Source organism: Anas platyrhynchos, chromosome 5 (assembly GCF_047663525.1).
Source record: "Anas platyrhynchos isolate ZD024472 breed Pekin duck chromosome 5, IASCAAS_PekinDuck_T2T, whole genome shotgun sequence".
Taxonomy (NCBI): domain Eukaryota; kingdom Metazoa; phylum Chordata; class Aves; order Anseriformes; family Anatidae; genus Anas; species Anas platyrhynchos.
In genome coordinates, this window is record NC_092591.1 from 48,345,322 (window position 1) to 48,359,143 (window position 13,822).

Consider the following 13,822-nt stretch of genomic DNA (forward strand, 5'->3'; position numbering starts at 1 on the left):
GACTGAAAGTTAAAAAGCAAAGCATTAAATAGAATGCTTTTTTTAACTCCTGAGAATGCCATTATTTTAGATTTTAGTCTACAGAAAAGTAACATGCAGTTTAACATATGAACAGCTTTTAAAATGAGCACACTACAGGCCATGCAACATACGTGCAGCTTCTGAAGATATAAAAAAAGATCATATTTTCATACTAAAACTGCACCAATGTCACCTTGCAGAAGATCCACACCTATTTTAAACAAAACATCACTCTCTTGTCTATTTCTATTCAGAGACCTATTTAAACAGACTGACATTTGAAATAAAGAAGCAGGTTTTATAAGGAAAGCAGGTTTCCCATAGTTAGGTAAACTGCATAACAAAACAGATTAATGACAAAATATTACATATACCAACACAGTAAAAATACAGACAAAACTTTCTCCCCCCCAAATGATTATACAGTGCTTCTCCTATATAAAAACGCAAACTGCTTCAGACAGAAGCCACTAAAATCTATCTGAGTAGTACAGCATACAGAGAATCCTGTTGTCTAGCAACCAAGTGCACCAAGAATAATTCCTGCTTATATTCAGAGATGTATAAATTTCTTCATGCCCGTGCACATTACACACACACACACAAAAGCACATACCTTTTGCCCCTCTGAGCACAAATCCAAATCCTTCATTGTCTTTTTTCTGCAGGACCACTGCCTTTTCTTCTATTATGCAGTCACTGTAGAGAGAATTCCGAGGATAGCGACCATTATTACATCCCTTCATCACCACTGTAGTAGCTGCTCCTCCAGTGTGCAGGTTCATCATCATCACAGCCCGTTAATCAAATAATATTGCAGTAACCAAGCATGGGAAAATATATAACAAATAGCAGCAGGAAGATGACAAAGACTAAGCCTGATGATAAAAGAGAACATGACAATGCAACTTAAAAAGAATAAAAAAGGCAGAGAGGAAAAAGAAAGAAGAAGAAATCATGCATGGTGGTTTGTGTTCTATATGAATGACTGAATGAACATGTGATCATGTAATCTGTGGGCTAGCTAGGACTCTAAAAGGAAAAAAAGTAAGTGAACTGAACGACAGTATCATTAATAAACTCCTCAATCGTGGATGTACCAGATGCATCTTCTAGTGAAGCCAAAATGAAACCAACCAGAAGAAAAATGAGGCAGCATTTTAAATTTAAAGATAATATATTATGATTTTATATAAGCTAACTAAAAGGCACAAATATATTCTGAAAGCTATGCCTTGCATCAAAAGCCCTTTTTCAATCCTATTGAATGTTGCATGCTGCAAGAATCCCACATGATCATCTGACAGCCTACAATGCTAACAACGTGCAGCTGCCTTGGCGTCATCAAGCACAAATTTCCACAGCATCAAGAATCTGCATAATTGAAATAGTAACAAGACATGCACAATCAGGAAAACACATTTCTAAGGAATATTTCCCATCTCCTGAACAACAATTAATATTAGAAAACAAGGCGATGGTTTAAAGGACTATTTATGTAAGCAGCATGCCCTTAAAGAGAAAGTAGCCTTAGGAATCTTACTGTCATTGGCTAAGAAAAAAGTAGACAGGGGATGAAAAAAATGCATAAAATCCATGTTAAAATGGGACCTTTTATATACAGAGAGCAATCAGTAAAAGCCTTGAATTGTTTTGTGACTTTCATTAAACATTTGATTAATAAAAATAAGCTCAAAATAAAAAATAAAAATAAAAGGGTGGGGGGGGGGGAAATTTTGAACATTCTTTTAGGTATAAACTCATCACACAGCACAAGTTGCAAGGCATTCTTCTGAATAAAGACAGTGTCAGGGGTTAAGTATTCATGAATCGTAAGCACTGCAAAACACTAGTAAGCTGGCTTTAAAATATTTACACAACTGGTAAAGACAGGAAGAAGTATAAGCAAGTTTCATTTTCTTTTCCTAATTTTGTATTAGCCAGCTAATGTTTCCACTGGTCTTGTGCAGAATTTAGGAACAAAAGCATTCAATACACAGTAAGAGACAGGAAATGCTTCATTGCCATTAATAATCCAAAAGGGGAGGAGGAAACTAATTAAAGAAAAAATGGTGTGACCTTTTTATCTAAAGCTCTTAACAAAGGCAAGGATGATGAGATGGGGACACCAATGGACAGCCTCCAAATTCCAGACCTCTCATGCATCACAAACCATTCTTTTGGTGACTTTCCAACTCTAACTGAGGGATACAACTTCTTGTTACTCCTAAAGTGGTGAGCTAATTATGGTTTCCATACTACAAAGTACTTAAATGTTATTGAATGGAATAACTCATGAATTAAAGCTACCACAATGGTGACTTCAGCTTTCTGAGCAACAGATGACCTCCATAAATATCAACAGCTTTTGAATGTGTTCTCTAACCTCCCTACTATTTACCATATAATTCAGACATTACCTTTTCTTACAATTAATACCTCTGCTGTGGAAAGGATATAATAATAAAATGCTTATTTCTCAAGAAAGCCAAACACACTTCTGGTCAAGATACTGGGTTGGGATGGCATCTGCAACTCGCAGAACCATAGCGCTGAAGCCCTCCATCATGCCCTAGAGTTACAGAAACAGATATTGTACAAGTGTACTGACATATTTTCAATTCACTATCACATTTTCAAGGTTCGGGCTCCATACTTATCCACTGAAGAGCTAACAGTAAAGCTGTCTTTAGAATTTTTCTTCATATGTGGTCAAATTAATAACACCCATTTCCTTCAAATTTCCTTCAAAACAATCAACAGCTTAATAGAAATTAGAAGGCTTTTGAGAACCTTAACACAGAAAGTATTGTTCAAAGAAAGCCCCTTGTGTCCCCTGTCCAAACCCTTCTCTCATCTGAAATAGTTGATGTTAAGAATTCAGAAGCCTATTATCTAGGGACCTTAACAAATTTTGCTCTTATTCTTTATTTTTTGTCAACAAAACAAAACAGAACAAATTCATTGTATCATTCATTAAAAAGCTGAAATTCCAAAAGCAGATCATGGAAAACTTCTTGGGAGCCATTCACCTGATCTATGTTACATATCTATGCCCCATCCAATAAAAAGAAAGAAAAAAAATAAAAAAGAAAAAAAATAAAAAGGAGCATTTAGGGTCCATTCACAATCAATTAATGAAATGAACAGGCATTTAGGCATTTTCAAAGTATGCTTACCTGATCATAACATAGACATATATGATTGTTCAGATGAAAAATATGACAAGCAACTATGATTTTCCCTTCCTGTTCAGCACATTCATTGTAGCAACTAACCAGTTTTAGACCTCCATTTACACATGGCAAGTGGGAATACTAAACCGACAAAATGTTACAAAGTTTTGTGTTTTACATGGAAATGAAAGAGAAGTAGAAGCACAACATGAATGTTTGTACAAATTGATCTCTACTACTTGACAAATACAGGCTTATAATACACTGTTCCAGTGATGTACTACTTAGGGAAAACTTCATCACAGCCTTTAAAGCAAAAATGTAGGTTTGAAAAAAAAACAAAAAAACACAAAACAAAACAGATGTGTTGCCATTTCTTCTCATTTATGTAGTAGAAGAAGGGAACCCGCAATAATCTTATGTTACGAACAGTCAAAAGTTGTTTAAAGGAGTCACAGCAAGCAAATTGATTCCCTACTCCAGTGTTGCAGTGCCAAGAACTAGAGGCAGAAAAGGGATGGAAAACCAATATGCACATACAAAGTAACTGAATTTGCAACCCCTACACCCCTTCTCCCACCAAGCTCCCTTACACCCCAGGACAGGAGGAGTTTTTTGCAATATTCCTTTTTGCTTGTTTTACCATGGCAGCATTCCCTTTTCTCAGTTTCAGACTGGACACATCCACTGTAGACAAGTGGAAGGTCTGTTCACAGTCTACTTGGTCCTGGCAGGCAAAGTGGTGCCAAATGTAAAAGTAGGTCAAATTTTCTCACAACCAGCCTTGTTGGCAGCAGTTTTTCTGATCCTGAAGGTGTAAGTACTCAGCAACAGAATGCATATAGGTTTCAGCTATCAGTGACAAACAAAGGAGACATCCTGTTACAAGCCTGTTCAGAAGTCTGATCTCAAACAGGAAGAAGAAGCATTCCTTTGCAGATGCTTTGTGTACAGTGTGTGGCTCTACATGAGGCTGAATGGTCCCAGCCACTTGTGATATAATATATGTCAAATTTCAATATGTAAAAATCTTTATTTTAAAATCAATAGCTCATTACTTACATGGGCGACACATTACTTTAACTTCGGGCTGTATAAATCCAGGATTCATTACATACAAAGTTAAATGCAAAATACATCTATAAAACGCAGAATATTTCTGCATGTGGTACTGTGACAAATCTTAAATATAAAAACTTTAAGCCCTCCCCAAAAAGTCAATCTAAAATGACTTTTTCTCTATAAAAACACTAAGTATTAGAAGATATACTTATTCATGTGCTTCTCTAACACTTCAAGGCTGAAGAACTGTGCACAGCTGTTAGACCTTCCATAATTTTATAGCCTTACCAATGGAGAAAGGGAAATAAAAAGACCGGTCAGACAGACAGCTGTGATTTGAACACAGAACTCATTCAACATAAAAGCCATTATTTGTGTAGACTTTTCAAGACAGCAGAAGTTCTGCTTCACTAACAGCCCATTCAAATAATACTTGAGGTAGGTGGTAGAAGTGTTAAATCCTTCAAAAAGACCTTATGAAGAAAATAAAGGTTGAAGCACTGGTTCATGATGGAGGCACAACCATGAAACTTAGCTTCCATTTCACAACTAGAACAACTACACCCCATCTTATCGCATGAATTACTCCAAAACAAAAGTCAAAACACTAAAATACAGAGATGGAAACCATCAGAACTGTAGAATATGGTTAGGCAAGTTTGTATTGTGTGTATCGTTGCTAATTTCAATCTAAAAAACAGCACATAGAGTACACTCCAGTGGAGATAATCATCATTTCCTGCAAACAAAAATAGTTACTTGGTCTATTGTCTCTGTCTCCCTAAGGTAGAGAAAAAAAATATGAATTTAAATGGGAAATATTTTCTTTATTCTCTCCAATTGTGCAGCCCTTAGAAATATCATCTAGATCTAACCTTTCCAGCATTAACAAACTGGACTACCATTTTCTAAGGCAGAAAAGTTATCCAACGGCTCACACGTGAGATTCAGACAATTCTGTCAACAATGGAGTAGCCTTCTCAGCCCACAAACCCTTCAGTCAGATGGCTTGCTCTACCCATGAGTAAGAAGTTATCCTCACTAAGCTCATTTCTTTCAGTAGGTGACGCAAATCAAAATAATTTTTTCAAACCTTTTTTTTTTGTCCTCTCTGCAGCACTCCTGCAATTTCATTTTTCTGGGAAAGATCTACTCAATACACTGCCAGCTTCATGTTAGAAGAATCAAGCCACAGCCCACCCCCTCCCAGAAAAGGAAAAGCCTCTTTTAATTGTCACTAGATGCAATAAACAATACCTAAACCTTTTCATGAATTGATACACAATATCTGAAAAGCAATTGCACCAATTCCTTTCAGGCTTAGACAGTCAATTTACAGAGGCTAGGTTGAAGCCCATAGAAGGGTATGCTGGAAATCTATTCAAGAGGAAGTCTTTATTGCATTTTCTGCCAGTCAGTCCCAGTTAAAAGCACATGAAGAATGTTTTCTCTGAATACTCTCTGAAGACAGGAAGTTACCTGTCCTGATACCATGTAAAATTGAAATGATGTGTACAGCAAATCTTATTGTAACATATAGGAGACTTCCAGTGGAAAAAAACTTTTCCTGTCACTACTGGAAGGGGTCAACCTTTCCATTTATAGTCATCTACTGTAATGACTTCAGGAAAATTAGCTAATTCTAGTAATTAGGGCCTTCAAGATTAATGAAGACTCTGTATTTGATTGCTCATGATTCCTGGACATTTATCATCCAGCTGAGAGTCTCACAGAAGAACTTTCACAGCTCATGTAGCACACAGAACAGAAATTACTTGTTCAAGAGGTATTAGCTACAACAATATGCATGCTTTTTTGCACAGCAAATGGAAAAATACACAGATGGTCCCCACCTAACCCACTTACAAACCCAACAGAAACAGCAAGATGTAGTCAACCGTATATCCAAACTCACAGTAATCTCTCCGTAATATGCTGCCGTCCCATGCAGAGATTCCCTTATGCGATGATATCTTTTACTGTACTGTAATGCAATTTGCATCCAAAATTTTTTTGTTTGGTAAGGAATAGCCTTAAACAATAACAGGATTTTATGCTAAAGAATAATATACAACTCAGTGCTACTGTCTTCAATAGAATCTTTTCATAGGTTTTCATGATAATGTCTTAAATAACCAGTAATAATTTCTATTTTGGTGAAATATTTTATCCTTTTTCAGCAGGTCTTTACTTACTGTATTTTGCTTTTCTCAACTATTTATTCCCATCTTCCAACAATACTGTTTTTTGTAAGCAGCATACACCAAAACCACATGCGTAGTATTTATGCTGTACAACTGATCAATCCTGCCAATATCTTTTCAGTCATATAAGACAAGTCTAAATGATTTTGCTTATTCTGCAGAAGAACATATGCTTATCTGGAAGTTTATAGCAAAATGTGATTGGGAGAAGGGCTGTGTGAAAATATTTTCAGATACATACTTGATAACTACTGCAATCTTATACTCAAGGTAGACTCAACTTGTCATTAGAACAGAAATACGGGGGGCATACTAAATTTTAAATTGATAAACTCCTTATTAGGAAGTGGAAGATAGAAGTCCAAGGAATATTAATGATGGAACAATAATTAAAATGTAAAGAAAGAATGAATAGATTCACACAGAAGAACTAAAAACACTGGCTCATCTTTTCTACTCTTCAATATCTGGGGTCATGAGATTCTCACAATAGGATATTTCAAGAAAAACACTGCTCCTGTTCTGATGCTTACTACTACTCTTGCATTCCAGCTTGAGAGGTGCTCTTAAATTGCAGCATCCAGTGACAGAACATCTTTACTAGCATGTTCAGCATTTCAGTGTTTCACAGCCTTACTGGCACAGCTGGCACTCAAACAAAGAAAACAGAGAAGGAAAAAAAAGGCCAACGCCCCTGCCCTTCCACTGCTGTTCTCTCTCACTTTATAATCTGGCAAATAAATTCAAATTGCAGTAGAAAAGATGTATTATAATTCTTCCTCAGCCAACATAACATTTCCTCCATGACTGAAAGGCTAAATCAGCATATATTCTCCAGCTAGCTGTGTTCAGGCCCCATAAAGGAAGGGGAAAGGAAATGAGGATACTTTGGCAATACTCTATATACTTCCGTTATCTATATATTCATTTTTCGTCTCTTGTATCAGTGCTGTTCCTACAGAGTTCAGTAAGCATCACTTCAGTCATGAGAAATGCAAGGCTGCGTATTTTCCATTTAAATTCATTTGTTGAATAAAGAGGTATATGCCAAACTGTTACACAAAAGGAGAAACACATAGGTATTCCCTAGTTTCTATATTTCACAGGTCACCTTTCTACTGTGAGGACATTACAGGCTATAGCAAAGCCTGACAGCATAAACTTTTTCCACTTAAAAAGATGTTTCACATTTTTCAACAAGTATTTAAGTTGTCTTTATTGGATTTTGAATACTTGATAACCTGAACACCTCTTCCCTAAGTTACCAAAAAGGAAAAATATCAGCTACAAAGTGATTTTTTAAGCATTAGAAAGTCAGAAAGATTATGCTGTTTTTTCCAGCCCTATGATTGACAGAGTTGCCCAGAAGATGAACCAGCAACCTATTCTAAAGAGAGTAACAGTGCTATATACCACCATGAATTTATGCTATAAGACATTTCAAAGAAATGCACCTTTTAAAAGAGAAACATTAAATTTTAAGACACAGACAGAAGTTGCGCGATTTTTCTTTATGTAGAAGGATAAACTTTCTCCCTGTATATGTGTGTATCAGTCCACATTCTTTTAGCCAGCTTTTAATTGCATATCATATTCTTTGGTATGTAATGAGAAGATATTAGGTAATCTGAAATAATACCCAAGTCAGTTGATTTGGCTATTTTTTTCTCTGTTTTCATCTTAAGTTCCTGAAACTGTGATCAGTAAAGTAACATACTGGTATGGCAAAATGGGAAGTCAAACAAATTCCTGGAAATAAAAATCATTCATAAAAATCTGATTTTATATTATGGGAAAATCTTGGGATAGGGTATGAAGTAAATGATGAGGTCACAATCCTATATATAAATATAACACAATGAGTGTATATAGTCATCATCTTTTTTTTTTCTTTTTCCCAAAAAGAGAAATATTATTTTCTTGCATTTGTACTGGTAGGGAGAAAAAAGCATGGTGAAGGAAGGGTGGCAAAGTGAGATTAACAAATGAAAAGCTTCATTCCCTTATCTTAATTAATAATTTCATTTGTATTTTAAAAATGAATAGTCAATTCAAGTACCTCACAAGACAAAGTAAAAACTAAACATGAAACATTTGGGTAGGTGTCATTCTAGTACACAACACAAGTATTTTATAATACAGAGTCCTTCAAACCATTTCATACAGCTGTTCTATCAGTCACATTAGTATTTTGGGCTATAGCACACACCATTTATACCTGATACTTTGTGGCAATTTTCAGTTGTAATTATCAAGCATTTGAGCAACCTAAGCCTGCACTATGAAAATATTAATATTCATTGCTCATACTATGAGCCTTGAACAAATAAACAGACTGTACAAATACCTACATATGTTTAAGTAGCAAGAATATTTCTCCTTCCTTATTGCATTTGTCTACCCAAATCAGTTGCAGTTCTAGCCCCTGCTAATATTACCACCAAAGCACACAGAAAGAGGAATTTTATCTCTAAGCATCTTAATAAAGTATTTACACAAAATGAATAATTTCAGCTATTAATAACAACACTGCCTCTCTATATAGCTTTTTTATTCAATAATTTTCCCCATGTTTTTGCTAAAGGTAGTCCATACTCTCACAGCAACCACAGCAACAAGGAAAATAACTTTTTCAAGGTTAGCAAATAGGACAATTAAAAAAGGTAGAACCAGTGACGTAAATCTAGATTTATTCAGATTTAAATAATGGTATGAACATACAAAAACGTAACTATATACACCAATACAGATCTTCTCTAGCTGACACAGCATCTTAACTAGTTCATGAAGCCTGATAATCTCAGAGTTGGCATGCATCAGACAGGACTTGGAATTTTTTTCTTCCCTTTTTAGCAAAAGCCAATGTAATACAAGCACAGCCATGCTGGGTCAGACCCAACGTCCTGTCTCTGCCAAAGGCCAACAACACAGAAGGGTGTAAGAGAAGGTCAAGCACGTTTGGTGCTTTACCAGAGCATTCCACTAGCCTCCAACTAAGCTGGACTACTTACTCCTTGTCTTACTGAAAAGCAGGGCCCACCTTTTCCCTTCTTCTTGTGCAGTACTGTCATCATATTTTGGCACATTTCATGGTAATGCAGGGGATTGTACCAGCCTTCCTCAGAATCTCTTGATTGGTGTTTCTATGGTACACTTCAGTCAACATTCCTTACTTCAGCTTCAAACTTCAAATTAAATTGAAGGGATCCCTCAGGGTTTCCATCATGCCCTGTTCTCTAGGAATTATATTCCTCCTGTCCTGCATTTCCTGGAAACTAACTGCAGTACTAGCCACAAGAAATCTGAGTAGCCCTGACTGTTCATTTCAGCTTTACAGACATGAGTATTTCACTTAAAGTTCTACATTGTACAGAACTGCACAGAGGTTTATTTATCAGCATTAAAATTCCTGTAAGATATTATGACACTTGCATATAAGGCATATGTTACAAATAACTTTCAAATTCTGGCTCAAAACAAGCAAGGTATTACCAAATGCATAGAGTTAATTTTTTTTTCCAAAAGCATTTCCTCACTTTTTTCTTCTCCAAGTGCTTTAGAAGACAGTACAGAGTGCTAAAGTTATATTTTTTAGTTTTTTAATGTAAACTGAAGAGGGGGCTACAATTAGAGCTTAATCTGCATGTATACCTTTAACAAATCCTGGCTAATTACCATATTATTTTACAACCTCATTAACGTTGAAAAGGAGGCAACATCTTTGCCTTTAATCTGAAATATATTTCCACCTTGACCATTTCTCTAATTACACTAAAACCCTTCAGTTATTTTAAACCTACTCCAAATTGTGTTTGCTTATCTGCAAGCCAGCTTGAGAAATGTCCATCCTAACAGTTTTCTGTCTAACAGAATTATAGTTTTCAGTAATTCTGTCAAAGCACAGCCAGTTTAGGCCACAACTTTGGTAGCAATAGCAAACAATCACTGACTTACAGATACCAGCTGATGAAGAGAAAAAGCTCTGCGTTATTTAAAATGGCAATTACTTTTCTTAATTAAATTAATGTTCAACTGGGATATATCCATATTGCCCCTTTTCCTTGCTTGCTGGTTGAATTGCAGCTTAATATCTGGAAATACATAGCATTTATATTGTACATATTGGAGACAGGGTAAAATTTTTGGTTTACTTTTTCAAGTAACTTGGGTGCCTAACCTAAGATTCATAGAGTTTAATTTTAAGTGTATTCTGAAATTTATGTTATTTGAGTTGTTCACAGTACAGATATAAACCACCTCTGCTACAACTTGCACCCTTGCAACTTGTCTATAAATCTGACAGTGCTACTCTATCAGTCACTGGAACTGCTAGTTTAAAGGATCACATAAGCTGCTCAGTATCAGCCCTAGTTTTCAATGGTAGCATAAAACTCTTTATTCTGAGGCCTGTTATCTGCGTTCAACATGCTTTTTTATTTCACAAATAAATTAGAAGATACACAGGTAAGAGTCTTTTTTTTTTTTTTTTCCCTAAATATGCAGATACCACTATTTGCCAGTGCATGTACATGTACTTACTATAAGCTTCATTATCCTTCTGTTGGGAAATTTTCCATGAAATCAGTTTAAGTGAAATGTTTACCTCTTAAAACAAATCTTTTGTCCATATTTTATCAAAGGCTTAACTTAGACTAAAGATTATTTCTCCAGAATGCAATTCTGTCTAAGAGTGTGCAGGTACTCCTGCAATATCACCAGCTCTTCCACCAGTACATCTGCCCATTGTTCACATCTAACATCCCCACCCATGTGCCACAGCCTCTGAGGACAGACTTAGAGTCCAAAAGGCTTGGTAAGGAACTGTTCTATTTGTCAGGTTCACATTCATCAGTGATATAAGGTACAGGTTTAAGTCAAAGCAGTCTATCAGAGACTGAAGCCCAGGTGAACACCGACACCGGCTTGCTTCCTCTTTAGCAGGTCCCTCATTCTAAATTGGGTGGAAGCAAAGCCCACAAAGAAATACAACTCCAGAACATCAATTTTGTCCTAAGCAAGACATCCTCCTTCCATCATCCTTAATGATGAAGAACTTTACAGCGACCCCTTTCTGACGTCCTGATAGCTTTTTTTTTTTTTTTTTTTTTTTTGTTGAACAGGATAAAATAATGTGTTGCCTGCTGCCAGTCACCTTTAGAATTTGCCATGTAGATCAAATTTACCAAAGGCAAAAAATATTTGCGAACTCTGGCTAGAGGGAGGAAGAAAAGTGATTTAAATTTTTGCTCCCTCTGGAGGAAAGCCCAGAGTACAAGCTCAACTGTTATTTGTTCCTCTTGGCCTGCCAAAACTTGAAAATGCATCACTTACAATCAGAGGCACCATATGTCAGCTTTTGCTCATCTAGTGACTAGGTGAGAGGAAGGCAGCCAGAGGTGTAACAGGGCAAGGAACTAAAGGTCACACAGAGGAAGCTAAGTCATCACAGTGGAGGCTGGGACATGCAAATGTAAAACACTAATTGTTAGAAACTTAATCATTCTCATTTTCTCAGAAAACCAAACATTTTATCTCCTGTTTTCTTCTGCTCTATCTTTGCATTTAATTATGTGGCTTCTGCTTCTAACTAACCTGGTATCACACCCTCACAATCTTTTCTTGTGTCCTCACCTTCTGTCATTTCCACTCCTTTTCCCTATTTATTTTTACTTCTCTCTTACTTTAATTCAGAAAACTTTATTCCTCCCCATGCAGAGGACATGGGCTATAGGTTGCTGCTTTCAGTTCCATCGCCTAAATCTGTCCTGTCCTCCAGCAGCCCGCAGGAGAAGTGACAGAGAAAATATTGCTGAACTTGAGTGCATCAATGGCTCTGCAGGAAATGGCCCATGTATCCAATCACGGCCTTGACAAATTGGATCTTCTGTGCCTATAGTTACACTGTTTAATTTTTAAAATTGTGAAGTAATACCTTTTTCTTTAACGTTGCTCTTAGAAACTGTTGGTCTTTTCTTTAAAACATTTTACTTCTAAAAAATTACCCCTTCTAGCCCAGAAAATGTCTCAAAAAATTTTAATTACTAGTTGCAAAATTATTAGTTGCTAAAACCAGAATCTTACTGAAGTGTTTTAAAAAACTTTACTATTAAGATAGTAAACAACTTAAAAATGCATTTACCAGTTCATGGAAACTCCTACCACTTGCCGTGGAGTATTGCATCTCACTGTAATTGCATTAGACTTTAATATGCATCTTCATGCAATTATAGCACAGATTTGAACAAAGAGATACTACAGTTCAGATACATACATACATGCCCTCTTTACCTACTATTTTAGCAACTACTTTAAATATTATCTGTAGTCACCAACATAAAAAGCTCAGCATACAACAGCAGGGGAGCCAAAGTGCAAAGTTGTTTATTAGCAAGTCAGATAATTTGCATTAGAAATTAAGTAATAGTAAATGAAAGACTTCACATTTTATATCTCCACCTGTTTCGCAAAATGCTACAATGCCTTAATTATTGCTTAAACATATATTTAATTTCCAAAATTGAATTAAATTACATTCTTCAAGTTGATGAGGCACAAAGTATTAAAAATGAGCTGCCCTTGTCTTTCTACTGCACATTAATAAAGAAGTTCAGCACAACCAGACTATTATACTGAATGTAAAGAAACTAATTTAGTACAGGCATCAGGCAAGCCCCTCAAATATCTTTAGAAATAAAAGAACTATTAACACCAGAAAAGAACATTTTATACTTTTTGCATTTCACAATTTGGTTAGTGCTACTTGTTCCCTATGCCTGAAAAACTCAAGAGCAACCGATGTGCAGCGATTTTATGCCCTTAAAAACTCACCAAGCATTCAGATGTAAACATATCGCTACATCATGTGAATATGCATTATAACTATAAGAATTTTCAGGTATTTTTACCAGCATCTCCTTGACAAAGTTCAAGCCTCATATTAAAAAACAAGCAAACAACCCCCTCCCCCCCCAATTATTGTTTACTTCTTTCCATCAAAGAAAATGAAACCAAGGATAATGCTTAAAACCTATGCCAGCACACCGTAAGATTCCTTTCAAGTTATCAAAGAGATGAACTGAACAGTACACACTTCATAGAAAACATTAGTACAGCAGAACTGGTACCATCCAACAGAAAAACAGAAGAGGCCAATTATGTCAATACAGAATCCCCTCTTCTGGGTAAGGACACTGATATCAGTCTCCCTCAGACTCTTCAGGCCTAGGGGGAACCAACATGAAAATGTGGCCTCCAGAATACAAAAAAAAAAAAAAAGCTCTTAAACATTCCTTCAGTGGGTAAAGACCCATTTGCCAGTATTTAACAGATTGCTGCCGAGAGCTGCACACAAGCAAGCAG

General features: G+C 36.0%; 1 protein-coding gene across 2 annotated transcripts in view; it reads right to left on the reverse strand.

Moving 5' to 3' along the window:
• Positions 1–13,822, reverse strand: part of SHANK2 (SH3 and multiple ankyrin repeat domains 2) — a 351,046-nt gene that overhangs the window by 139,895 nt on the left and 197,329 nt on the right. For both annotated transcript variants that reach the window (XM_072038992.1, XM_072038993.1), the window contains exon 17: positions 638–720. In XM_072038992.1, the coding sequence (XP_071895093.1) occupies positions 638–720 (83 nt within the window). The remainder of the gene's footprint in view (positions 1–637; positions 721–13,822) is intronic.